Source organism: Simochromis diagramma, unplaced genomic scaffold, assembly GCF_900408965.1.
Source record: "Simochromis diagramma unplaced genomic scaffold, fSimDia1.1 OVJJ01000334.1, whole genome shotgun sequence".
Taxonomy (NCBI): Eukaryota; Metazoa; Chordata; class Actinopteri; order Cichliformes; family Cichlidae; genus Simochromis; species Simochromis diagramma.
The window spans coordinates 6,566,393-6,592,552 of NW_024386764.1; the positions used below are offsets into that span (position 1 = coordinate 6,566,393).

The following is a 26,160-nucleotide window of genomic DNA, read 5'->3' on the forward strand; positions in this document are numbered from 1 at the left end:
GGGTAAAACAATTGAAAAAGGACTGATGTAAGTATCTTTTGATTGTTTTTAAATGAAGGGGTCACATTTGGCTATTGTCACATTGACAAGGAAGCAAATCATTTTGGGTTCTTCGAAATTAAAATAGCAGGTTCAAGTTTGAAATATTGCCCAGTAAAAAAGGAAAAATACACGCTGAGAGACACGAAAAACAAACGGATCGAGTATATCCGGGTTAAAGGTAGTAATTTTCTAACGTTGCTCGGGTTTGATTCACAGTCTATTTCCGCGTTGCTATCGTTTTAGCATCAAGCTACCTGGTCTCTGAAAAGTAGTTAACTCTAATTAATCACGACTTTTCAACACAGACGTCTATTCGACAAAAGGAGATACAGCTTCAAGGTCTCCGGGCAGAAAGTGTAAGATGGAAGCGAGTGGTTACATTTTGTTTTGCTTTGTTTCTTACGTTTTCTGTTTTGTGCTCTTCTGGTTTACCCAATAGCTAGCTTGCTCGTTTCTGTTCTGTTTAATGGGTGGCTAACATGTTAGCTCCCAGCAGCGCATCACAGCCACAGTGAGTTTTGTTATTGGATATAATATATATGCATATAATTATTGGATGGTTAGGCTTTGCAAAGTTTGGCGCTTAGGACACACTCTGCCAGAAGTTTTCTGTTAGCCTGTTATTAGCTTAGACCTTTAAGTTTACTAGCATAAGTGTCAGCCTGGGCAGAAATAGTGAAACTGAGTCGCTGTTTCTAACGCGAATCTACGTTTTTATGGTGTCAGTGAAACATAAAAATGTACAGATGTAGAGGACACGGATGTCAAAAATGAAACGCGAGGTTCTCACGGTGTCTTTTGTGGAGTCAAATGAGTCTAATCTACATTTAAGCTAGCAGTCAGTAGAAGTTAAATACAGTGACACAACACTTTCTTGATGCCCTGACAGGTGTTGGGGAATATTCAGTAACATATTAGCCTGAGGACTGTAAACGTGTAATTGGTATTTTAAGCAGCTCATTGTCTCCATTTATCAGGCACTAAGTTTTTTTTGTTTTTTGTTTTTAAACCATATGTAATACATGTTTACATCATCAAGCTATGTTATTTTTTCTTGACTTGTATACTCTCACTGGACATTTATTTAGGTACACCGGGCTAGTTGGACTCCCTTTTGCCTTCAAGACTGCCTAAAATCTTTATGGCATAGACTCAACAAGGTGTTGGAAATACTTCTCAGATATTATTGGTCCATATTGACATGACTGAAATTGTCAGCTGCACATCCATGATGCAAGTCTTTCACCACATCCCAAAAGCACTCTATTGGAGATCTGTGACTGTGGAGGCCATTTGAGTACAGTGAACTCATGTTCAAGAAACCAATATGAGATCATTAGAAGTTTGTGACACAGTGCGTTATCCTGATAGAGCAGGTACACTGATGGACATGCTCAGCGACAGCACTGAGGTAGGCTGTGGTGTTTAAACAATGGTCAAATAGTACCAAATTGGCCCTAAATGTGCCAAGGAAAAATCTGCCACACCATTAGGCTACCACCAGCAAGAGGCTTGCTGGTGGTAGCCTAATGGTAGCCTTGCTACAAGGCATGAAGGATCGATGCTTTCTTCCACAGTCAAGAATCATCGGACCAGGCAATGTTTTTCCAATATTACGTTGTGCAATGTTGTTGCGCTCGTTTAAATTCAAGCCTCAGTTTCCTATTCTTAGCTGACAGGAGTGGTAAATGTGTGGTCTTCTACTGCTGTAGTCCTTCTGCTTCAAGGGGTTGTGAATCCAGAAATGCTCTACTGCACTATAACCTTTGTTTGTTTTTGTTTTTTTTTTGTTTGTTTTTTGAGTTCCGTTGCCTTCGTTTATGAAACAGTCTGGTCCTTCTCCTCTGACCTCTGACACAGAGAATTGCTGCTCACTGGATATCTTCTCTTTTTTTTAGATCATTCTCTGGTAACCCCCAGTTGAGGTTGTGTGGGGATTTTCCACACAGGAGGAAAATCCCAGTAGATCACCAATATCTGAAATCGTCACACCAGCCTGTTTGACACCAGTAACCATGCTATGTTCAGAGTCACTTAAATCCCCTTTCTTCCACATTCTGATGGTCTGAGTTGCTGCCATGTTATTGGCTGATGAGTGTCAACAAGCAGTTTAACAGGTGTACCTGAAAAGGTGTCCGGTGACTGTATATCATTCTTACTATTCCCGGTGTGGCAAAATCCCTGAAGTTGGCTAACTTCTGGAAAAATACTGCCGTGTGTGCTGTACACTATGTTAAGGATCCAGGCAGCAGAACAGCCTACAGTGCTGCAGTAAAATGCGGAGTTGCAGTGTGAAATTTGCCACACTTATGACACAGACGCTGTAGTGTTCGAGTCATGCAGCTGAGTCACACTCGGTGAGGCTTCACATGAGAAATGCTCAGCTGGAATATGGCAAACTGAAGAACAGCAGCTTCTCCATGAAGAAGTGCAGAGATGTGGGAGAAGAGCGGGGCCTCAACCCCAGTAACAGTTTCACTGTTCATAGCCTGTGAGCTTAGCTTAGCTTATGGATTGCTGTCGTTTCTGTTTGCTTCTGTTATTAGACAGAGTTAGACGAGCTGTCGCCATGCTGTTGAATTTCTGTGATCTGGAAAGAAAGTTTCCCAGTTTTTATTCGGTTGCCTGGTGTTTTACAGGGTGTCAGGTCTGGTTCAGTCTGGTTGAACAGTTAATGCACAGAGTAAAGAGGCCGAAAATTGAAGACAAAACAGAAGACGGCGAGGTAAGGTAGGTGAAGCTATCTGACTGTCATTTGGTTTGAATTTTCAGCTCAATCAAATCATTTTGTAACCATTTTCACAGGTTTAATGAATAAAAGTTTAGAAAAGCTTAAAGCTAGTATTAAGATTAACATGTTCATCATTAGAAGTATTTTCTGACTAATTTAATTAGCTTTGTAGATATTTGATCACAGACTGAATTATCTCACAAGTTAAAATACTGACCTGCTGGTGGGGTAAATGGACCAGTAAACACCAAAGTCTTTAACATCGGTGCTGAATTTCATGCCAATTAATAGCAGCATTTGTTGACTTTAAAAGATCTCTTAGAGGATTTATTTCAACTGCTTAAACCATGGGTGTCAAACATAAGGCCCGGGGGCTAAAATCGGCCTGGCAAAGCAATCCAGTCCAGCCCCTGGTTAGTTTTGGAAGACGTGAAGCAGTCCGTAGTTGTTTAACTTTACTGTAGGTTTTGCAGCTGATTAGGACTTTCATTCATGTAATCATCATCACCCAAGTATCACACAGGCTGCTTGGACTTATGTAATTTGTAGGGGTGCAACGATATTCGTATCGATATTGAACCGTTCGATACAGTGCTTTCGGTTCGGTACGCATATGTATCGAATAATACAACATTTGTAATTTATTTTATCAGCTTTCCTTCTGACGATGCTGTCTGTGTTGAGCGCTCAGTGAATCTGTGTTCGACTACTCCGCCTAGGCTGCACTGTCGAGCGCAGATCCACTGAGCGCTCAACACAGACAGCATAGTCAGAAGGAAGAGCGCAGGGCAAGCTAGCGAGACAGAAGTTAAGCTCTCCTTGCAAGATTCAGATCTGGCGTTTGGAATTATTTTGGTTTTCATGTGACGTATGACCCTGAAGGTAAGCGAGTCATGGACTAAAGTAAAACAGTATGTTGGATGTGCCACGCAATGCTCAATTACATGGGTGGGAACTAGTGTGTTAGCGCAGTTAGCTCGTTAATGTGTTGGCCGTCTAGCCCCATGCACGGGGCGATCGGCGGTAGCTCGTTAACGGAGATTTGCCGTGTTGTGGCGTTAAGGTCATTTCAACGAGATTAACCTGAAAGCACTAGTGGGAACACAACGAATATGACTGCACATTTACGCCGACATCATCCTAGTGCAAAGACAAAAACAACAAGCATGCTACTAACTTTAGCCGAGTCATTTAGACAGCTGTTAGCACATGATTCTCCTTATGCTGCTGAGAATATAGCCCAGAAGAAGCGGATAGTATAGCTTTTATTTTGGAAAGAGCCATTTCTCTGTAATAAACTCTCTTTTCCAAAGATGAGTGATTCCTCAATCAGATACAGGGCTCGCAATATCGCTAGCCCGACGTCCTGGAGCTAGCGATTTTTTCAGTCGGGCTACCAAAATCTATCTCTTCCCTGCCCGTCGGGCTATTGTAGGAAGGAAAAATATATGTCAATGCTTTTGCATTCTTTCAGAAATGTAGCTGGGTAATTATGTCATTGGCATCGGTGAGCCACTGTCAATATGTGACATATTGAAATCGCGTTTGAATTTGCGCTTGTTTTTTTGCTTTCCCTTTGCAATCGTGCGAACTGTGTATAGAGCGCGACAGCACTGATCTGTGAGTGATGATAATTTGTGCACAAATTCCTCTGACATCGTCTTATTAATTGTTAGCTTACTATGCAAACATGACAAGTGAAATCTCCCGCAGCAAGCTTAAACATGTGAGAGGTTGATCGCGCAGAGAATCGCTGAGCTTATGTGAGTGCGTGTGTAAAAGCAGCAGCATATATATTTTAGTTCTGCTGAGCCAAATAAGACAGGTCAGGGTGAAGAAGTGACAGCCAAAGAAAAGCTTACCACAAAACGGAGAAGTTATGACAAATCAGACTATAAGGCAAAAAGAAAGTGCAGCTTTATGATTTCATGGACAAAAGAATTTCTGTGGCTGCAATATGACGAGCTAAATAACCAGGGCTGCACATAAGTGGTCCGCAGGTGCGCATTCGCTGTCAAAATAAAAAACATGCACAAGGGTTAGGGTTAAATTTAAAAACTGTACTTTTGAGTTAAAATATATATTTATAATTTTAATAAATGACAAATTAAAAAGGCATGAACATTTTTTTTTGTATCGAAAAAATATCGAACCGTGACACCAAAGTATCGAACCGAACCGTGAATTTTGTGTATCGTTGCACCCCTAGTAATTTGGGCTGTAAATTACAAAATTATTCAAATCATTCAGGAGAAGTTGGGAAGCATACATGATAAAATCTAGGAGGAGCCAAATTTTCTGTCTGTGTTCAGGCAGCAGTGCCTTGTGAATGTTTTACTCCACCATGATTTCCCAAATAACCCCGATACTCTCTTCTTCTCCTGAATTTTGTCTCTAGTACAAGCGGTAGCAGAGTTATGGTCGTTTAAAGAACGGGCCCGTAGAAATTACATTTATTTTTCTCACATTAAGATTATTCAGGGATTAAATGTTTAGTTTAATATCTATAGAAAGGGGAGTTTTAGTGATCTGGCCCACTTACAATCAAAGGGGTCTGTGTAGGGCCCATGATGTAAGGTGAATTTCACATCTGTGGTTTAGAGTGTTTCATATATTTAGGAGCCTAATGGTTTTGTTTTATTTGTGGGCTGAGCGTAGGCAGATCACGCTAATCGTTATAAATGTCTGTCGACAGTGTGAGAGCAGCACTGGCAGGCATGACCGGGGTGGACGAGCTCTCAGACAGCACAGAGGTGGTGGAGATGGAGGACGTGAGTTCCACCCAGTTCCAGGTGGAGAAACATACGTGGGACGGCCTGCGGAAGATCATCCACAACAGCCGCAAAAACACCGGCGTGGTTATCAACAAGGCACCACACGACTTCCAGTTCATCCAGAAAGACGAGAGCAGCCCGCACTCTCACCGCATCTACTACCTTGGTGAGCGGCGGTAACTGAAACCTGAGGTCTGACACATGAATGGCTGAAATAACATGTCATTTTCCACAAGCGCTGTAAGAAGCCCGAGCTCACAGAGGCATTTTTTAGCGGCCGTGACTTGTTGGCTTGCAGATTCAGTGGCTTCCGTTCAGTCTCTTTGAAAGGTAGCACACGTCTGTGAAAAATCTGTGGATGCAGCTGGTGAGTCAGAGCTGCCAGCCTGCACCTGTTTTCGAGCTCATTTGATTTCCACAGAGCTGCACTGGCTTTAGTGTGTGCTGGAAAAAAATGTGGAACAACATTTTGCATTGTGGACATATTTCTGCTTTTTTCCCCCCCTCGTCTTGCAGCTGTAGCACACAGGATTCTTGTAAAATGGCTGCTAGTTTTTGTTGCTCTGAGTTTTACATTTTGATACCTGGCTACAGTAAGCTGTGTAATGTTGACTAATTTAGTCAGCTATAACTGCTAACCATAGCTGATGGTTTGGTTATTTTGTCCGTTATAACCAGTCAGACCTTAACAGTTACCGCCTGGTCTGAATGCTCTTTTTATATTTAGACCTTCACTGTGACCAGAAGTGTGTGGTACATGTTGATCTCATGCCTGTTTTTTATCTTCGTGGTGTATTTATGCTGCATTGACCATCATCCTTTAATTGCTGTTTGCCTCCCCTGACTGTCATTTAGCTGAAGTTACATAGTTTTGCTGTAGAGCCTTCCCAAACTGATTTAATAGATTTGTTGTTCAGTCTCAAATATAGCTAGCCGCGCAAAAAACAAACCAAAAACACCTACCTCATGCTTTTAAAATAGCTTCTTACCCATGTTTTATTCTTTCCTTTCCGTGAACTGCATAGTTGGATTATTAGAACATTTTATAGCACACAAATGTGTTGTCTTTGTCAAACATCTGTGATGACAAACATCAGCTGCCATTTTTCTTTTTTTTTTATGCAGCCACAAGACAGCTGCACACAAAGAGCAAACTGTGCACTTACATGGACAAACCTTTTTGAAGAGTGATCATGTAAGACAAGACAGTAAGGGTCTTGTCTTGTTATTAGTTGTTGTTATTATTATCCTGTCTCCCTCCCCTCACCTCCAACCGGTCGCAGCAGATGGCGGACCCTCCCTTAGCCTTCACTGTGGGTGTTTTTCCTCCCCACTGTCACCAAGTGCTTGCTTAAAGGGGTCATCTGATTGTTGGGGTGTTCTCTGTATTGTTGTAGGGTCTTTACCTTACAATATAAAACACTTTGAGGTGACTGTTGTTGTGATTTGGTGCTATATAAATAAAACTGAATTGAATTCAGTCTTAAACCTGTCTCTGTTTAAGACCTTACTGCAGGATTTTCACTGTAAGCTGGTGACGTGTACGTGAACACACTGATTAGATGGGAGACAACACAATCAGGTCTAAAACCCCATGGAAACCCCTGATTATGGACTTTGGGTTTTCTTCTATTATATTTTTTGGGCTTTCTAGCCTTTATTTTGAAGGAGCAGTGGAGAGAAAACGGGAAAGAGGCACAGGGGAAGACGTGCTGTGATTTGCCTCAGGGCGGAATTGAACCTGGGCCTTTGCATTAGCCCTATGGCCCAAGGGTTGCCTGCTCATCTTGGCACTCTGTGCGGTATGTTCCTCAGTAAGAAGCTTGTGTAAGCCAACACTACTGCTGCGAATGCCGGCCGAACCAGAGCGCGCCTACAAAAAGACCAGCTCGCCTTGCTTCGTCTGATGCCTTCTGTGGTATGTTTCCTGACAGGAATGCCTTACGCCAGCAGGGAAAATGCTTTACTCTACTCAGACATTCCCAAGAAGATCCGCAAAGATGCCCTGTTGGTTTTGTCTTGGAAACCAATGCTGGATCACTTTCAGGTGAGGAAGAATTTTTAGTCCTCATCTTGCTGTCCAATCGGATGTTTTGACATTCGTTTCAGGCGTGTTTTTGTGCACCGTCATTTGAACAGTGAATTTATTTAATAACATTGGCATTCTTTAACAAAATATAAAACACTGTTGAGCAGAATGAAGTAGAAGGTGCAAAAGAGCCAAAAGGTAATGTCCCCAAATGAGGATGCAGGGTCGCAGGAGGTTAAAGGGACTTACTGATTTTTTTGCCTTTTATTTGCAGTGATGATTTTAAAGTTTGTACTTGGTAAAACGTTTAAGAATTACAGGTGAATTTATATAAAAATATTTCTTGAAAGTTGAGAGCAAAGACTGTCTGACCTCATAAACACCATTAACTTGCATAAAACTTTACAGTGTGAATGCATGGAAGCTTCATGTCGGGCTCAAGTCAAGCACCAACCAGGTGAATCCACTGATCCGCTGGGTTTGACCGTGCACCTTGTCAGTTAGCAGCAAGTGCAGCCAGAAAGCAGAGGGATGGTCACTGGTGTCACAGGGCCAGCTACAACTGAGGGAATGTGCAGCGGAATTTACATTTGATTAAAAAACGGTCATAATATAATGAATGAGTCTGACTACAGCTGTATGTTGCTGTTGTCAGCTGAGGGAATGCTGGATGAAACGGACTCTTTATCAGACGGCGTCTGGTCTGAGAGGCTGTGTAAAGGACCTGTGAAATATTAATGTGATGTGTTTTAATTTCCCCTGAATAAAACTATAGACCTGGAAATGTGTTTGATATTTCCCCTTTAGGACTATTTAATTATTTAGAGGTTTATTGTGAGCCATTTCCTAAATAATTGCACCTCTCCTTATGGAGCTTAAAACTGCTGTTGTAAATCTTCTCCTGAAGACAAATTAACTCGAACACTCAGGTCACATGAGACCACATGATTGATGTTAATTGCTATCCAGCTGGTCTGCGCTGATTTCACAAACAAAGCGTGCTCCTGCTGAAGCGAGAGAACAGCTTTTATTTCCTGGTCCGCAGAGATGCTCTCTGTAATTTAGGAATTTGGTCATGTTTTGTTTGTATGTTTTTGTTTTTCCACGGCGTGAACGAACTGTCTTTGACCTTGACTTTGGTCACTGTCACGTTGTGCGTTCTCTTGTCACTCCTGACCTCAGGCCAGCCCTCACCACGGAGGCTTCTCTCGGGAAGAAGAGCTGCTGCGAGAGAGGAAGCGTTTGGGGGTGTCTGGCATCACCTCCTATGACTACCACCGACCCAGCGGCCTCTTCCTGTTCCAGGCCAACAGCAGCCTGTACTACTGCCGTGATGGTGGGAACAGCAGCTTCATTGTGAGTTAAAGGCCAGTTAAGTAAGACTCTCCCTGCTGCAGAGCACAGGCTGAAAATTACAGACCCGATGAGGCTAGTTGGGAAAGACATCTGATTTTTGTGCATCACTAAATATAAAAAGTTGAAGTCTCCCTTCACTCCATGTATCTTGAAGTTTTCTCCATCCCCCTCAACCCTGCAAAGCATCAGCAGGGATCAAATAAATCCATGATAATAGACAGATCGATACTTTACTTTTCCCCAAGCGGAAATTCAAATATCCAGCATCTTTATTTAAAAAAAAAAAACCCAAAAAACATCCCTCTGGCCAAAAATACAAAATCATCTAATTAAATAATGTTAGTAATAGTGATAAAAATACAATATAAACATGAAAAAAGTCCTATTCCAGTGCGGACAAGTTGAGATGTGCCCTTCTCCACCACAGTCTTAAGTCCAACCTCCGGCTTTACCCCCGACACACAGCAGCATAAAAGAAAGCACTGGCCACCACAGTGTGATTTAAAATATATGCAGCATCTCCTCACACACACACCAAATGACCTCAGCTGCCACAGGAAGAAGAGGTGGCTCTGCATCTTATAATTAATGTTTTCTTTTTCTTTTTTTCTTCCCCAGACTTCTCCGATGAATCCCACAGAGATTACGAGCCAGAATTCAGGCACACGTATGGACCCCAAGATCTGCCCCGGTGACCCCAGCTTCATCGGGTTCATCAACAACAATGACATTTGGGTGACTAGTATTGAGACGGGGGAAGAGAAGAGACTCACCTTCTGCCACAAAGGTGTGAACTGCGACTGTGACATTTATCAAGTTCCCTTCAACTTTTTCCTTTCTTGTAGTTGAAATGGTTCCCTTAAACCAACTAAATAGACTCAAAAGCATCTTTAATTCATCCTTTTCTCTCTTTCTTTGTTTATGGTATGTTTGGGACTGTGAGACAGTCGTTTATATTAGTTATTAAATAAGTCGTTGTTAGTTGTGGTGCATGAAGCCAGTGATGGCACCAGATATTTACAGAAGCATAACAGCGGCTGTTCAAGTCAGCCACAGCACCGTAAACTTAAATTGGAGGTCAAACCCTGGTAGGGATGGCACAGGTTGCCTAATGTAAGCTCACTCTGGTGTTTTGTCTCTCGGGTGTTTTTATTGTAGGTATCGATAACCCCAAAGAGGATCCTAAATCTGCCGGCGTAGCCACTTTTGTCACCCAGGAAGAGTTTGATCGCTTCACTGGATACTGGTGGTGTCCGGCTGCTCAAGAAGGTGAGTACATTGATTTTGTAGTTATCATTCATTAGAAAATGACTCACAATATTTATTAATACAGTTTTTGTGAGACCGGTCGCTTCTTCATGAAATTATTTCTACAAGCTTTCATGTTCGGTTTCTTCCAAAGACCTTTAAATAATCCTCACAGCTGCTTACTTTTCTGGCTGTTCTCATTGGTTTAGAGGCAGACGGCGGGAAAACTCTACAGATTCTCTATGAGGAGGTGGATGAGTCTGAGGTAGAGATCATCCACGTCCCGTCTCCGGCTCTGGAAGAGCGCAAGACAGATGTGTACAGATACCCACACGCAGGTATCAAATCAGCAGAAACCTACACAAAAGTTCTACATATACTTCTACATGGCTTAACTCCTAATGCTGGGTGTAGCCTGTGTTTATACATGTGGTCCTGTAAAATGTTTGCTTATATTTTGGTACATAAATCAGCTTACTTTCTTTTTCAGGCAGCAAAAATCCTGATATCACCCTCAAAATAGCAGAAATACGAACAGACAGTCAAGGCAGAGTAAGTGCTCATTCAGAGTTCAGTGGGTTTCCCCCCCACAGTGAACGCAGCACTGATGTGAGCTGGTCTGATTGGTGTTTTTCTCTCTTCAGATTGTCAGCACACAGGAAAAGGAGCTACCTGTTCCCTTCACCAGCCTGTTCCCACGTGCAGAGTACATTACCAGAGCCGGATGGACTAAAGACGGGCGATTGTAAGCCAGAAAATAATAAATAGTTAAAAACAGGAAGCCCAGAAGTAAACTTGTCAGTAGAGGGCACATGTTCTCGTTGCATCACAGCTCTCCTGTGTTTGTGTGTCAGCGCGTGGGCGGTGATGATGGACCGACGGCAGCAGAATCTCCAGCTGGTCCTGCTGCCTCCTGAACTCTTCATCCCAGCGCATCAGGACGAAGCCAAAAGACAGGAGAGCCTGGAGGCCCTCGGAGACTCGGTCCAGCCTTTCATCGTTTACCAAGAGACCAGTGACATCTGGATCAATGTGAGCACCAGCAGCACGTCTTTAGCGAGCCTGGTTGTTTCTCAGATTAGTTTCCCCTCATGTTTCAATCAGCCCGAGTGGCACAGAGGCAGATGTTTGCTGTGAAGTTTACAATATACAATATAATCCTACTCTGGACTTGGATCAAAAACATTTTGTTTGCCTTTCCTACACAGGTCCATGACATCTTCCATCCTTTCATCCAAACCACTGAGGACGAGATCACTTTCATCACAGTAAACGAGTCCAAAACTGGCTTCTGCCACCTGTATAAGATCACCTCAGTGTTACAGCGGGGCAGCCATCACTGGGCCAAAGGCTACACGCACTCTGAAGGTAGCACCACGTGCAGACACACACTAACTCATCTGTACTGTTCATGCAGAACATCTCTGACATGGTTTTAAGTGAGATTTATTTATTTTATGAACAATTCTGTATTCCTGGGATGTTTCTGGGTTTGTAACGTAGTTTTACTGTGCTGTTCTTACCGTGCCACTCACACGACCTATGTGACACATTTGCTCCTCTGTCATCAGATGATTTCAAGTGTCCAGTCAAAGAGGAGGTGATGGTGACCAGCGGGGAGTGGGAGGTGCTGGCCAATCATGGCGCAAAGGTAAAGCCCTGTACATGGGTTCCCACATTCACAGCAGCCACTTAAAACTATAGTTTTATACAAAATAACTTCTCCTGAGTACATAGAGTAGAGGTAGGCAATCTAGTGTCACTATTATATATTAATGTGATATATAATCAATGATATAGAATAAAAATACTGAAGGTTTTATTGGCGCTCGCAGGCAGAAGGATTTATAAGTGCAAGTAAATGAAGGGCATTTTCCTTCTTTTACAATGAGCTGCTGTCATTGACGACACACAGCCTAATTTGAAACAAGGTACCAGCAGCATTAGTGTAACAGTAGTGACACAGCATACGTCACATGTAAGCACATAAGTAGTCGGTTAATTAAGCGCTGTGAGCAGAGTTGGTCGTCTTTATGTTTTTTTTTGCTCCTGTAACTGTTATGTCGCATCTTCTTCTACTGCTGCTGCTCTCTGCTCTGTTTCGGGGTCGCCAGAGTGGATCATCTTCCTCCATCTCATCCTATCCCTAGCATTCTCCTCCATCGCACCAATGATACACCAAACCTCTGTCTGTCTGTTCTTCCTCTTTTCCTCCAGCCTGGCAGCTCCATATTCAGCATCTTCTGTCTAATTGATCCACTCTCTCTGCACACATACAAAGCCATCCCAGCCTCGCCTCTCATACTTGTCTCCAAAATCACCCCATGATCGAGCTGAGCCGATTTACTCATTTACTCATTTCTAATCTTGTCCATCCTGGTCACTCCGAACACAAATCCTCTTGTCGTCTTGTCAGCAGCACCGTCTCCAAACCTCGTAAACCTTCCCTTTCACTCTTGCTCTCCCTTCTGTCACCTCGACACTCGGGCCTGCTCCACCCTGCCTGTGCTCTCTTCCTCACCTCTCTTGTACTTTTGCATCAGCATGTATCTGAATATGAGAATATTTCTACATTTTGCTTAAAAAAGACTAATAACACACAGACTCTCATGCAGATTAGAACAACCTAATAAAGGAGATACTTACTTACTGTTTGGTGTCATAGCTCAGCTGTCTTTTTGTTTGTGTGTAAACAAAATGTTCCAACAGTGTTTTTTCTTGTTTGTGCAGCGTTCATCCAGCCCTCAGATTTGGGTGGATGAGGCAGCCAAGCTGGTTTACTTTCAGGGAACCAAAGACTCTCCTCTGGAGCATCACCTCTACGTGGTGAGCTACGACGCGCCGGGTGAAATCGTCCGACTCACCAAACCTGGCTTCTCCCACAGCTGCTCTGTGAGCCAGGTACCTGAATACACACTCGTGTTCCTCGCCAAATCTCCTCTGACCTTTCTACACCTGTCAACTGATTTTACTTTTTTAAAATCTAAGAGTACAAGCAGTTACTGTCTCATCGTTCCTTTTTTGCTGTTTCCTGTAGAAATTTTCACAAATTATGTATCGCCTGCTTTTTCCTGTTTTATCATTTGAATAGCTCTCTTAAGTGAGCGAGGCTTTAACAGTATTCAATAGTTTAATGCACATGAGAGAGCATGACCCAATGCAGTAAACTTCACATTCAGATATGTGTTTGAAGTGTTTGTGTACACCTTGGCGATGCTTTCTAACTCTGCCTCATCTGTTTTCTTTCACACAGACCTTTGACATGTTTATCAGCCATTACAGCAGCCTGACCACTGCACCGTGTGTCCACATTTACAAGCTGAATGGCTCAGACAGCGACCCTCTGCACAAAGAGCCCCAGTTTTGGGCGAGCATGATGGAATCTTCTGGTACTGAATTCCCCTTAAAATCAAACAGATTTTTACACTTTTATCAGATGGTTTGACACCCTTGCCTCCCTGTTTGTTTAGTTTTCCTGTTCTGCTCATTAAAGATGGACAACAACTTAAAGATTTTGTTTTGGGGTTTTTTGTCGTCTCCAGCTTTCCCACTTGACGGCACACCTCCAGAGATCTTTAGCTTCACGGGCAAGTCGGGTTTCGAGCTCTACGGCATGCTGTACAAACCGGAGAAGCTAGTCCCCGGGAGGAAGCACCCCACCGTCGTCTTTGTCTATGGTGGTCCTCAGGTTCGCCCTCCAACTCCCACCCCATTCATAGGGCCAGATTTACTAAACGAGTCAAAATGGTGTGTGAGTGCAGTTAGCAATAAACTGCCTGTTGCAGATGCTAGTAAATCAGTTTGCACGCTTCATTTATATGACCTGATCCTTAATTTCTTTTCAACGTTAATAAAGGAACTCCACAAAAATGCTCACAACGTATCCAGAAAGTATTCACAGCACTTCATTTGTTCCACATTTTGTCATGTCACAGTGACATAAACACAAGTTTATTTTCTTCCAGGTGCAATTAGTGAACAATTCTTATAAAGGGGTGAAGTACCTGCGGCTGAGCACGCTGGCCTCTTTGGGCTACGTTGTGCTTGTTATCGATGGGCGGGGCTCCTGCCAGCGAGGCCTCAAGTTTGAAGGAGCTGTGAAGGACAGAATGGTAAATGTCTCGAGACAAACATGTACGGGTTAAAGATGAAGATGCTCCCTCCAAACTCTCCTAGGTTTCCTAAAATTCAGGAACACATTAGCCTCTTTTCTTAGTTTTCTTCTGTAGAAACAAAACAGCCAAGTTCAATCTTTTCTCCTCTGTCCAGGGTCAGGTGGAGATTGAAGACCAGGTGGAGGGTTTGCACTACATCGCAGACAAGTACAAGTTTGTAGACCTGAGTCGTGTCGCCATCCACGGCTGGTCGTACGGCGGCTTCCTGTCCCTCATGGGCCTCATCCACAGACCCGACATCTTTAAGGTGAAAAAACATCTATTGTCAGATTTAGATCAGCCAACAAGCCGAAAACTAGAAGTTTGATGTGTCAGTTCAGTTTTTCCTCTTTGCTCCAGGAAACAGAAATACCCATTAAAAAATGTAAACACACATTTGTAATACTCTCTCTTTGTTGTTTAATTAGAAAAATAGGTCTCCACCACCTGATAAATAACTCTTTAAAGCCCTAAGAGTAAATTATTTGTTCCATCAGATACATTTACCGTATCTTTTCTAAGGATGTGAGCGTTACAAAAATAAAAAAGCTGTATGGATGTTGATAATCCTGGTGCTTTAGGCAGTTTCTATAATTACATTTCATGCAGAGTGATTACCGCCTCTGTTAGAGAACAGACCTGGAACTTCACTTTCAGTGAAAGGCAGAAATGATGACGCCATCTCCCGTGTGATCTCTTTGTTGGTTAGGTTGCTATCGCGGGCGCTCCGGTGACGTTGTGGATGGCCTATGACACCGGCTACACGGAGCGATATTTGGACACCCCCGAAAAAAACCAGAGAGGATACGAAGCTTGTTCTGTCGCTCTGCACGTCGACAAGCTTCCCAATGAGTGAGAAACAGTTACTGCTTTAGTGCATTTATGACACATTATTATTCCGTTATTGTATGTTGCTGCATCCATCAGGCAGCTGAGACTATAATGCACTATTACCTCTGGCAGTACTATATTATACTTCGAGTTATTCATAAAATTCTGTATGAAGCAGCACAGGAAGAGACTCGCTGTTCGGTGTTTGTTTTCTTCGAGTGGTGCAACACATCAGTGTTTTATATGCCCTCTCTGTGATTAATACAGGCCCAACAGGTTGCTGATCCTGCATGGATTCTTAGACGAGAACGTGCACTTTTTCCACACTAACTTCCTCGTGTCTCAACTCATCCGAGCAGGGAAACCGTACAGCCTGCAGGTATGGCCGCTGACTGATGTCTCGCGGGGTTCAAACCTGCGCACTGTTTAACGATGAGACCGGCACGTTTGAAGAAGCTTTGAAACGCTTGTTTGTGGTTTCTGTTTTTTCCAGGTTTACCCCAACGAGCGACACAGCATCAGATGTCCAGAGTCTGGAGAGCATTATGAGATTACACTGCTGCACTTCCTCCAGCAGAACCTCTGATAAAGCCTTTTGACGCAGCAACCTTCCCTCCTCGCTTCCTGTCCTCCCTCCCCTTTTCTCCTCTTTCACATTCCACCATTTGTCCAACTCCGCGTCGCCTCCTAGATTTTTATAATCTGTTGAATGCAAGCTATGCCAAATCTCATCACACCTTGACAGATATCTGTCTTAAAGGCGCTTCAGCATTTTAGCATCAATAAATCATTACAGGGATCATATGCAGATGTCAGTACGATGGGCAGGTACTGCCCGGCACTGAGGAGACCTCTTGTAGCCTTCAGGCTGACGGAGGCTTTGGGGAGAGAACGATCGGTTGCTTTGAGCCACAAAACAAGCAGGGGGCGCTATTCGCCAGAAAGAACTGTAGCTTTCGGGTTTGTAGTCACAGTGGAGTGAGAGTGTCACAGTAATGATGATTGATGCTGAACATGCTGCACCAACACAATCAATTCATCAGCAATGCAAAAAGTGCATAAATGGACCTGCAGTGCCCAGTTTTGAACCTGGTTTGTCTATTTTTTTTCTTTTTGGTGCCATTTTTTTTTTTTTTTTTTTTTAAAGTTCTGCTTTTCTGGGTATCAACTGACAGAGATATCACTTTCCCCCCATGTGAATAAACACTGATGTGAAGCTAGTAAATGTAAAGCTCTGAAAGAGCAAACAAAACAGCGCTTAACCCTCCTTGTCACACACTTTGTAGTCTTTTTGTGCTTTGAGATTTCTTTCTCATGTGCTGTCAGAGATGATTTTTATGTGGCATGCCAAGCCAAATGCCACATTTTTATTGTGTATTAATAAAATTTATACTTTATTGTTATCTAATCATTCATAATGGGAATGCGTAGCGCCCCTTCACTGCTTCCCTCAGTCGCGTGCTTTAACTTTTCTCGGGAGCTTCTTTTTCTTCTGCTGCTGAGGACTTTTGCACAGTACATGTTTGCCTTGGTGCCGACAAGCTGACCTGCATGATGTCTGGCAGAGCCGTTGGCAATCTGAGGTGCCTTGCAAGAGTTTAAGAGCGCCCGCTCACATCACCCATATCAGGGAACCTGTTAGAGTACCTCAAGTGTCTGATGAACATCTGTAAGATGAGCTGCCATGACATGGTATCTGTACATGGTTAAATGTACTCTCAGATATTGAAGAAATAAACAGAAGTGAACAATCTTTTCCAAACTCTTCTCACCGGATTAAATGTGTTTTTAAAGGAGTTTCGTTGATCGTTTAGTGCAAAATTGAATTTATAGAATATACTCGTGTAAAAGTCTGTTAAAAACAGCTCCAGCACTCGCCACTTAAAGTGCTGCTGAAATAATTTTTGCTGACTGTGAGTGATTACGAGATCTGCCCAGCTTTCATCAGGTACACGGGCAGAACCTCAACACTCCCACAGTTACACACACAGACACAGGAGCTGCCTCAGTCATCCTATTATACTGTGATCAGTGTGGCTAACAGCTGTCAACTCATATCCACACCTACGTTAGGACTGTTGCTTTCAACCAGAGCACCACCTTGGCACGCCATAGCACCATCTTAACCATATTGTATTAAGAAAAGTCATCACACAAAGCAGAGTGAATATTATTTAAGGCAGTTCATTATTAAACTTAGGATGCAATTATTAAAATGGACTAAAAACACTTAACACAGTACATTAAACAGTGCATTGGGTATTTTTAAGTAAACTGAATTTAAATGTGTTCATGAAGACCTAATGCAGGACAGCTTCATTATTACAGAGCTGCAGAGTGATTTAGATTACTTTCCAATTCTGTAATAATTAGATAATACTCTGATAAGAAAAATAAACCTTTAAAAGTTCATTGTTCAGTCTCCCAGGTGACAGGATTGTCAATATTAACTCTCTGGCCACTTTATTAGGGACACCTATTAATGCAAATATCTAACCAGCCAATCACATGGCATCAACCTAATCCATTTAGGCATGTAGGCATGGTCAAGGCAACCCAGTGATGTTCAAAGTGAGCATGAGAACGGTGACTTTAAGTGATTTTGCACATGGTTGTTGGTGCTTGGTCTGAGTATTACTCGACCTTCTCTGGGGTTTACAGAAAATGGCCTGAAAAGGAGCAAAATATCGAGTGAGCAGCAGTTCTCTGGGAGAAAATATCTTGTTGCTTTGATATCAGAGGTAAGAGGAGAATAGCCAGACTGCTGCGAGCTGATATGAAGGCAACAGTGACTCCAGATAACCACTTGTTACTGGGAAAGTATACAGATGAGCACCTCTGGATGCACGTGTCTGACACGTGCTGAAGCTGATGGGCTACAGGAAACTGGGGCTTTGGGTCACACCAGCTCACACAAACTGGACAACAAAGGATTGATGAAATGTTGCCCGGTCAGACATTTGGGTGGTGGTCACAGTTTGCACTAAACAGCATGAAAACATGGATCCATCCCAACTTGTATCAGCGGTTCAGGCTGCTGCTGTAATGGTGAGGGGAATATTCTTCCTTAGTATCAACTGGGCCCTGTTTAAACACCACAGCCTACCTGAGTCTTGTGTCCGATCATGTCCCTTTATGACCACACTGCTTCCAGCAGGATAACATATTGTGACACAAAGCTGAGGTCATCGCAAACTTGTTTCTTGATCATGACACTAAATACGCTGAACTCAAATAACCTCAACAGTCACCAGATCTCATTCCAATCCCACATCTGTTGTGATGCTGCTGAACTGGAAATTTACACCATGGATGTGCAACTAACAAGCAGTAACTGTGTGATGCTGCCAGGACAACATGGACCAAATCTCTGAGGAATGGTTTCAGCAGCTTGTTGAATTTGAGCCGTTCTGAAGGAAAACTAGTGTCCAACCTGCTTCTAGCAATGTGTAAAGTGGCCAAATCTTTGCTCCCACCTCTAGGTGGCATCAAAACTTGTGTAGCTCCAAACGTTTGGCCTCAATTCAATTTGGCTTCAATTTCACTTTTATAGTCGGGTTTAAATGCAGTTTAATAGCTGCTCATTTGTGGAGCCAAGTTTCACTGCATACAGACACACACAATGACAGAAATGAATGCCTCATAAGTGAATAATTCTATTTGTTTATCACACTGAAATATAAAATAAAGAGCAAAGTCTAGACTGTCTTCCTGGAGTCATGTCATTCAGCCTCTTCAACCACAAACAAAGAGCCAGGACGTCCTGGTAAGGTAAACTTAAAAGTTTTATTTCCATCCACTTCATATAAAATATTCAAAGTTTTGTACAAATCCATAAAATAAGAAACTTCACATTATTTAAGTACAAAACAAAACAAATGGATAAATCCCTTACAAAGGGAATAAAGTTACCACCGTCAATATGACTGAACATGTCCAATGAGACAATGAGTTATAGCATGGCATAGCATCCATGTGTCTGACCCTGCAGTGAATCAGCAGAGAGCAATGATGTGCGTGTAAACACTCAGTCTGGTTTCAGTCCTTCAGTAGTTCAGCGTTTAAGTTAAAGTCATTCTCTCTTTAGCGCTCTGCTTTAATGGTTCGGGGATGGCGGTGTCATTTTTAGATGACCGGCGTTCAGAGAGTTGCTCTCTCGCTCTGTGGCCGTGGAGAAGGATGCCGCCTGCTTCTTGAGCTGCTCCCTCCTGCTTCTCCTGTCTCTGCTGGCTCGCTGCCCACGTAGGAGGAGATCATCACCGTCTCCGGTCAAACCTGAGAGGAAGAGAAGAGTGATGAGTTTGAGGCTGCACTTTGCATTTCTGCTCACAGTTTGGCGTTCGTTATTAATCTTTGGGAAACTTTCTCTGCCTTGGAAATAAAAGTATGTGCAGTCAACATGTTTTTAAAGCTGCTGCCCTCCTTTTCCTTGATCTTTGGACTGTGCTCGCACAGATCTGCCAACAAGTCAGCGCTATAAACTCAGGCGCAAAGGTGAACTTCTTATGTCACTTGTTATGATTCATATGTAGTTCATGCGTGTCTGCGCTCAAGGCTGCCAGTTTTGTAAAAAGAGACTTGATGTCTGAAAGTGCTCTGAGGGTCTAAACTCTTCTGAAAGCAGCACAGACACACGCACGGCTTTAAACTTCAATAGCACAAATCTTACCTGATTCTGTGTGGATCTGCTGAGCCTCGCCCCTCAGTGCCATCTCTTCGTGTTTCCTCCTGTGCGCCTTTACTCTCTTATGCGAAATCTGCAGGACACAAAAACTTCTCGTTAAAGTTTTTTTGCTTTAACGTCTCAGGTGCTGGGGAACGCGTGGATTCGTGAATGTGGTGCGGCTTACCTTGTTCTGCAGTGCTTGTAGTTGCAGACTCTGCTTCTCCAGTTTGTCTTGCTGCAGCTTGAGTTTCTCCTCCAGCTGGTCCACGCGTTTGTCCTGAGCCAGCAGCAGCTGGAGACAACAGGGAGAAACATCATCAGCTTTATGCAACGTACAACATCCACCGGTCTGCGATGGGAGGTGCTTAAATTTGGAATGAACTATTATTTAAAGAGAGAACTCTTAGTGGCTGCCGCTAAAAGGTTTAAAGGGGCTATTCAGGTCTATTAAAATGGGCGTGCACTGCTCTCATGTGTCTACCTGGTTAAAGAGCAGCTACAAAAGCCCTCTTTCCCCCCTCACCTGGATCACTGGGACTCCTGAGTGACCGCTGTCGTTGCTGTCCAGCATCCTCTCTGTAAGCGCTCCCTGCAGCCAGTCCATCCTGGAGTTTAAATCCGCTGTCTGCTTCTTCACCTCCTCAGCCAGCTCCGCCAGCCTCTGACTCTCCTCCGGCCCCTCACTTCTGGCCTTCAGAGCTTCATCTTGCTCGCGCTGTTTCCTCTCCAGCTCGGCCACCGTGCCGTTGAAGGCCTTCAGTTTGGTGTTGATGTCGCTCATCTGCACTTTGGCCTTGTCCACGTGCTCCTTGAGCCCCAGGCCGAGCTGGAGGAGGCCGTGGGCCACCACGTTCACATCGTCCCACGAGGCCTGTTTCTCCCGGCCCCTCCTGTCAGTGGGGAAACCAACTGCTGCGTGCACCAAAATGGTCACGAGGAGGATGAGAAGTTGAGGCATCTTCATCTTTGTAGGTCCGATCTGGTGTCAGTGCTGCGTCTGAAATCTGTCTCTGTCTGTTGTGTGTGCTGCTCACTGAGAGGCACTGAGGCTTTTTATAGCTCTGGTAGGAGAGGAGGAGGAAGAGGGGGCGGGGAAAGTCTCACAGTGAGCAACATGATGCAACAAGGGCCTGAATTTCTGGTTATACACTCACTGATGCAGAAAAATGACATGTTTACAGTTTTAGTTTTGAGGCTTAGTTTAGTCTTATGCTGATGATGTCATATTTTTGCCTCTTATTCCCACTCTGTTGGTTTCATTTGCTACAAAAACACTTTGACTCCCCGCTGTTCTCACTGCTGATTCATTTACAAATCAACTATTTGTTTTATTATTTCTGTAACATCTGAATAAATGCAGATAATTTCCAACAGCTCAGGGCTATAAAATGTTCCCTTGAAATGACCCACAGATGCATGTGCCATTAAAAGCAGTTATTTCTTTTTCTTTTGATGGCTGTTTTATTAAATCTTAAAAGTCCCTTAAAGTCCCTATTTTCACATCTGATTGGCTTTTAAGCCGTCCCTAAAACAGTTTCACCCAAAAACCAATGACTCCTTTTGGATTTTTTCACGTTTAAGACTAAAGCCCTGATAGCTGAGCTTAATGATCTCAGTGGGTGAAGACAACCAGTTGCTGAATCAGGAATGCTGGTGAACAACAGAGGCTGAGGAGTCACTGTGAGAAGTAGGGGAAAGTTCAAGCCTTCGGGCCCTTTTACACACTTGTTCCCGACAACAGAAACCCCACTCACGCAGACATGAGGAACGTGATGCTGATGTCCTGCCAGGCGCTCAGACTCACACACGCACGTGTCAGCGGGTCACGGCTCCTGTTTCACATTTAATCACACATTAGGCTCAGACACTGTACTTCTCTCAAAGCGCTAAGCAGCCATCCGCGGAATATGATGAAATGCACATGTCCAAATGTTTCTACACCCACTGTATGTTAAGGTATCACTGGATTAGAGTAAACTTGGGAGGTTTCATGCTGCGGGGAAGAGAAAGGCTGGAAAATGTAATGACAGCGAGTATTGTAGAGGGATAAGAGAGTCAGCCAACAACAAACAACTACATGTTTAACTAAAAGGTCAGTGTGGTTAATGTTTGACTGGAGTCACTAAGTAACAATATGTTGTTATGGTGGAAAATTAATACTGAAAAAAATTACTTGCATGTAAAAGTGAAAGAAACCCTCGCTCTGACTCAGAAGAGCAAACTTGCATTTCCACTGTACATTTTGTCCAATCATAAAAAAGACGCGTTTCTCCTTCAGCCTCTTTTAAACCCTTAAAATTGTTGTTTATCCACATGTGTCATTATGCAGAGGTGCACTTCTCGTACCAGCAGGATTTGAGTTTTTACATGATGAACCTCTGCAGGGAGCAGGGTACTCCTGGATGCTGGACACCCGGTGCACGTAGGCCTCCCTCCCGCTGCAGGCTGCTGTTCTGCACGTATCCTCCGAACCCGCTGCACTCAGCTTACGTGAACCAGACCATTGTCCTCAGTCGGATGCACAGGCGGGTCTCCGTCCTTACTCAGCTCTATCGGAACACTATGTTCGCATTAAACATGAGGCTGTGCTGCTTGCATGTAGCTCATGTCCCGTGAGGAGATAAATGTGGCCCTGCGTGATGCAGGGAGCTGCAGGAGGGTCAGCACAGCCAGCAGACACAGGAGGAGGACCTGCGTAAACTGGGAACCAGTTTTTCCAGTCAGTCTGTGCTTCACTTTGGAATGACTCACTCAGCGTTTTGGGAACTAAAACAGACTGTATACAAAAGAGGCCAAACTTTCCGACTTCTGTTAGTTAGCAGGCAATCATCTGTAAAAATGAAAGTACTTGAAGCCTCGCACATTTGTATTTTGGCCACCACCACGTTAGTTTCTTGAAGCCAGAAGTTACAAGTAACGGACTAATAAGCTACTCACTCACCCAAACTCAAGAACAAGCTTCTGTACCACACAGCGACTCCTGATATCAGTCAGATAATCCATTCAAACGCTCCAGAAGGCTCCAGTAGCAGACACCTGACAATCATCATGGTTACGCCCCTGACTTTGTTTTCCAGGTGGATGAGTTATAAAATAATAGGTATAACCACAAAGACCAAAACTGTGTTTTGTACCAGCAGGTAAATGTGCTTTTTAGTGCTGTTACATTTAATATTTCAACACGGGAGATGACTCGCTTTGAAATGCAGTTCAAAGGCTGCACCTCGATTTAAGCCGCATGTGGTGTTCCTTTCATGTCAAACAGTTTTGTTTTTATGTTCAAAAATCACCATTCATAAGAAAAACTGTAATTACACATATAGTATCACTACTTCTCAAGTTTGATTTTTCAAAATAAAATGAAATTCTTGACTAAACTTTTTGACTTTGATTTGTTATTTATTTTTCATTTGTAGGTTTTTTTGATCTGAGCTTGAGTGTGAGTTCTAGAAATTATTGTGACCAAGAAATGATGAGATGAAACACAGCACACTGCTGATCACAGACTACTTTGGGTCAAAGTTACCAGGTTATTTGTTTTGAAGGACAATCACAATCTAGACTCAAAAACATATTTATTTGAAAAATGCTCGAATTTGATGTAATTCTTTTAAAATTTACATAAGTAGAATGTAAAATGTTAAATTTAATGGACTCTGGTGAAATTAAATTTTCTTGATTGCTTTATATTCAGTTTATACCAAACATTTTCTCCTCAATGAATAATAATTTAAATAAATAAACCTTTGATTTTTAATATTTCACTTCTATTTAATTAAAAATTATTGCATCTTGTTTATGAGCTTGTAAGTTTAGCACAGATATTTGGTTTAAATCTTACATTTTAATGCTACAATCATTACTAAATATAGCACACTTCACTTTCGTCATGTATTTAATTTGGTACTGTGGCAGAGTTCAAATCTAGAGTGTAATCGCCTCCCTGCGTATTTCTTTTTAGGCTTTTATATGACGACACCCCCATAAAAATCAGTGCTGTGTAAAGATAAAAGTGTTACATGATGTGTAATTTACTGTGTCTATCTTTGAAAGGACCTCCATCATCACAGGGTTGGATAGCGCTGTCTGTCTGATTACAAAAAAAACACAAACATCAGCTCTGTTCATCTGTCGTTTTAAAATCTCAAACTTGTAGGAAGTCAAAACAGCTTCTGTTGTCTAAAATAAGCCCTGAAACCTCCTTCCTTTGTTTATTACCCACGAGGGCACGGTAACTGTGCAGATTGCAGCCACACAGCATGTCCCGTCAGATCTGCACATGTACAGTGCATGAGTTTCCAGAGCGGGGGATCGCAGGGAGACGGTGTCCTCAGGCACCAGTGGGTTAGTGTGTGAAAGGTCAGGATGTTGCTACATGTCTGGTATGTTGCATCAGCCTCTAGCGGGCATGAACTATTCCCATACTATTCCCCCTGAGCTCTGTTTGAGCCCAGACACGCACAGCGGGAGACCCAGAGGAAGAGCCGGGACTCTGAACCCAAGCCTCTAAAAACAGGCAGAGGCACAGCAGCTGGATCAGCATGTAACCATGATCTTGTTCAGTAATTATCAGGAAACTCAAACAAGGAAATTCTCGAACAACCAACCTCAGCAAAGTGTTATTCATAGAACTCTGAAAGGAAGCTTTCAGACTTTAAAGGAATCTGGTCATGGTGGCCAATTACAAGGGTCTTAATCCCTGCTCAGGTGTCGGGTAAGTGGCATAAAGATGAGACAAGAAGGCTAAATAAGCGCTGTCCATTTGCAGCTTGGTAAACCCGGTCCTTTATTTTCTTTATCATATTGTGCTATGGCTGCCATCATTCCATGAAGCTCAGAGATTTCAAGGTATTCTCCTCCACTCCTGGGATATTGTCTGTTTCTTCCATTTTCATGTCAAATGTGTTAAGAGCTCTTTCTTACTTGGCTGTAACCAGAAGTCCCCCCAGCTTTATTATCCTTACCTTGATGCTGACCTACACAATGAATTTACTTTACTGAAATAGCTTGAAATTTGATATATATGCAGGGAGTTAAACTGATGCCAACATTAATATCCACTAGTTAAAGCCAAGCCTATACAAATAATACAAAACGTATACACGTTTCTGTGAGAAGGCATCAGTTGCCTGCATTTTCATAGGAGTCTGCAGACATTTGAACAGGGATCACCAAGATCTTAAAGTGAAGTCTGAACTTTATGGGGAGCCAGCGCAAAGACGACAAATTAGGTGTCACCTGAGACCACTTGGAGGACTTGGTAGGTACCTTCGCAGCTGGATTTTGTAACCGATCCAACAATGAAATCCTGACGCCAAGATACAGTGAATTACAATAGTTCAACAATGAGTTGGACCAGTCAGTTTCCCAGTGTTAAGTAAAAGATAATTAGCAGCCATCCAGTTCTTAAGGATAGATATATTTGGAAAAGACATTTACAATTAGATATCATCCACTTAACGTTGATATGAAAGGTGCAGAAGATAATAAATACAGTTCAAACAGTACGGGCCCCAAACCAGAACCTTGAGGTACACCATAGGACAGAGTGGCAGATGAGGAGACGTAGATAATGCCGTTAAACCGAGACGTACAAGAACAGTCTATTCACCTGCACCTCTCTTTATTAAAACGTCGATTTGTTTCTGAAGAAGATAAATCTCCATCATAAAAATCAAGTCTGATTTCACTTTTTGTTTATTTTCATTATATTATTGATTCATGTTAGTCTGGCTCCTGTTTTTCATGTCAACTTTTGGCAGAGAAGAAAAGTGGGTGAAAGGTAATGCTCGCGCACAGCTCGTACGCAGCTCGCGCACAGCTTCATGTGTTGATGTCATGTGGGATTCATTAAAAACAGCTGTTATTCACAATTGCAAGGCTGCTGCTCCATTCGCTGACTTTCTTCACACTGACCTTTTACCTAGTTTCCACAGGCTCGCAGCATCCCTGCTTTACGACTCACTTTGGGACTGGTGGTGTTTTTTCTTTTACACTTTCTGAATGCACTTTAACCCAGAATGCAGCACCGTTTCCTCAGGGCGTCCTCCCTCTGATCAAACAGAGGAGCAGAGCCAAAGACATGTAAGTCAGAGGTTAGATTTGTGTTGACTGCAAAAACATGCTGACTTTTCGTGTTGATGTGAGTGTGTTAATTGAATTTTATGGCTGCTGTAAATGCCCGAGCATAGTAAAGTAGCACTTTGACTATTACCCAGTTTTCCTAACTCTGTGTAAAAGCATCAATGTGTAAATTTAAACATATTCCAAGCATCCACACTCGTAGGAAGGGACAAGAGAGAAGTTTCACACTTTACTGGAACCATCAC

At 42.9% G+C, this 26,160-nt stretch overlaps 2 protein-coding genes across 7 annotated transcripts; one reads left to right on the forward strand and one right to left on the reverse strand.

The window, feature by feature from the left end:
* The first annotated feature begins 63 nt into the window (after positions 1-63).
* Positions 64-16,927, forward strand: LOC120734627 (dipeptidyl peptidase 9-like). Of its 6 annotated transcripts, none has more exons than XM_040033583.1 (21): positions 64-220; positions 2,682-2,772; positions 5,469-5,713; positions 7,482-7,594; positions 8,759-8,932; positions 9,551-9,719; positions 10,091-10,201; positions 10,390-10,518; positions 10,671-10,732; positions 10,825-10,925; positions 11,035-11,212; positions 11,389-11,548; positions 11,752-11,831; positions 12,911-13,081; positions 13,434-13,569; positions 13,723-13,868; positions 14,146-14,292; positions 14,450-14,602; positions 15,044-15,186; positions 15,433-15,544; positions 15,659-16,927. In XM_040033583.1, exons 2-21 carry the CDS (start codon positions 2,717-2,719, stop codon positions 15,749-15,751), a joined length of 2,679 nt encoding a protein of 892 aa, XP_039889517.1. In that variant the 5' UTR covers positions 64-220; positions 2,682-2,716; the 3' UTR covers positions 15,752-16,927. The 6 variants fall into 6 exon arrangements, with proteins under 6 accessions (XP_039889517.1, XP_039889505.1, XP_039889512.1 ...); XM_040033571.1 differs by lacking the exon at positions 64-220 and adding an exon at positions 240-398; XM_040033578.1 differs by lacking the exon at positions 64-220 and adding an exon at positions 461-553.
* Positions 16,928-18,932: 2,005 nt separating this feature from the next.
* Positions 18,933-20,869, reverse strand: LOC120734728 (angiopoietin-related protein 4-like). The gene is made up of 4 exons (XM_040033697.1): positions 20,355-20,869; positions 20,016-20,123; positions 19,835-19,922; positions 18,933-19,440 (listed from the first exon to the last, which is right to left on the reverse strand). Exons 1-4 carry the CDS (start codon positions 20,793-20,795, stop codon positions 19,262-19,264), a joined length of 816 nt encoding a protein of 271 aa, XP_039889631.1. The 5' UTR covers positions 20,796-20,869; the 3' UTR covers positions 18,933-19,261.
* Between the last annotated feature and the right edge of the window lie 5,291 nt (positions 20,870-26,160).

What these genes read in the sequence shown, in the direction of transcription:
- LOC120734627 (XM_040033556.1), top strand. Translation starts at nt 2,412, where the DNA reads ATGAGAAATGCTCAGCTGGAATATGGCAAACTGAAGAACAGCAGCTTC. An exon ending in GTGTCCGGCTGCTCAAGAAG is followed by an intron (nt 10,202 to 10,389) that starts GTGAGTACATTG and finishes TCATTGGTTTAG; the next exon opens with AGGCAGACGGCGGGAAAACT. An exon ending in TGGCCAATCATGGCGCAAAG is followed by an intron (nt 11,832 to 12,910) that starts GTAAAGCCCTGT and finishes TTGTTTGTGCAG; the next exon opens with CGTTCATCCAGCCCTCAGAT.
- LOC120734728 (XM_040033697.1), bottom strand. Translation starts at nt 20,795, where the DNA reads ATGAAGATGCCTCAACTTCTCATCCTCCTCGTGACCATTTTGGTGCAC. An exon ending in CAGGAGTCCCAGTGATCCAG is followed by an intron (nt 20,124 to 20,354) that starts GTGAGGGGGGAA and finishes TGTTGTCTCCAG; the next exon opens with CTGCTGCTGGCTCAGGACAA. An exon ending in GCAGATCCACACAGAATCAG is followed by an intron (nt 19,441 to 19,834) that starts GTAAGATTTGTG and finishes TCTTCCTCTCAG; the next exon opens with GTTTGACCGGAGACGGTGAT.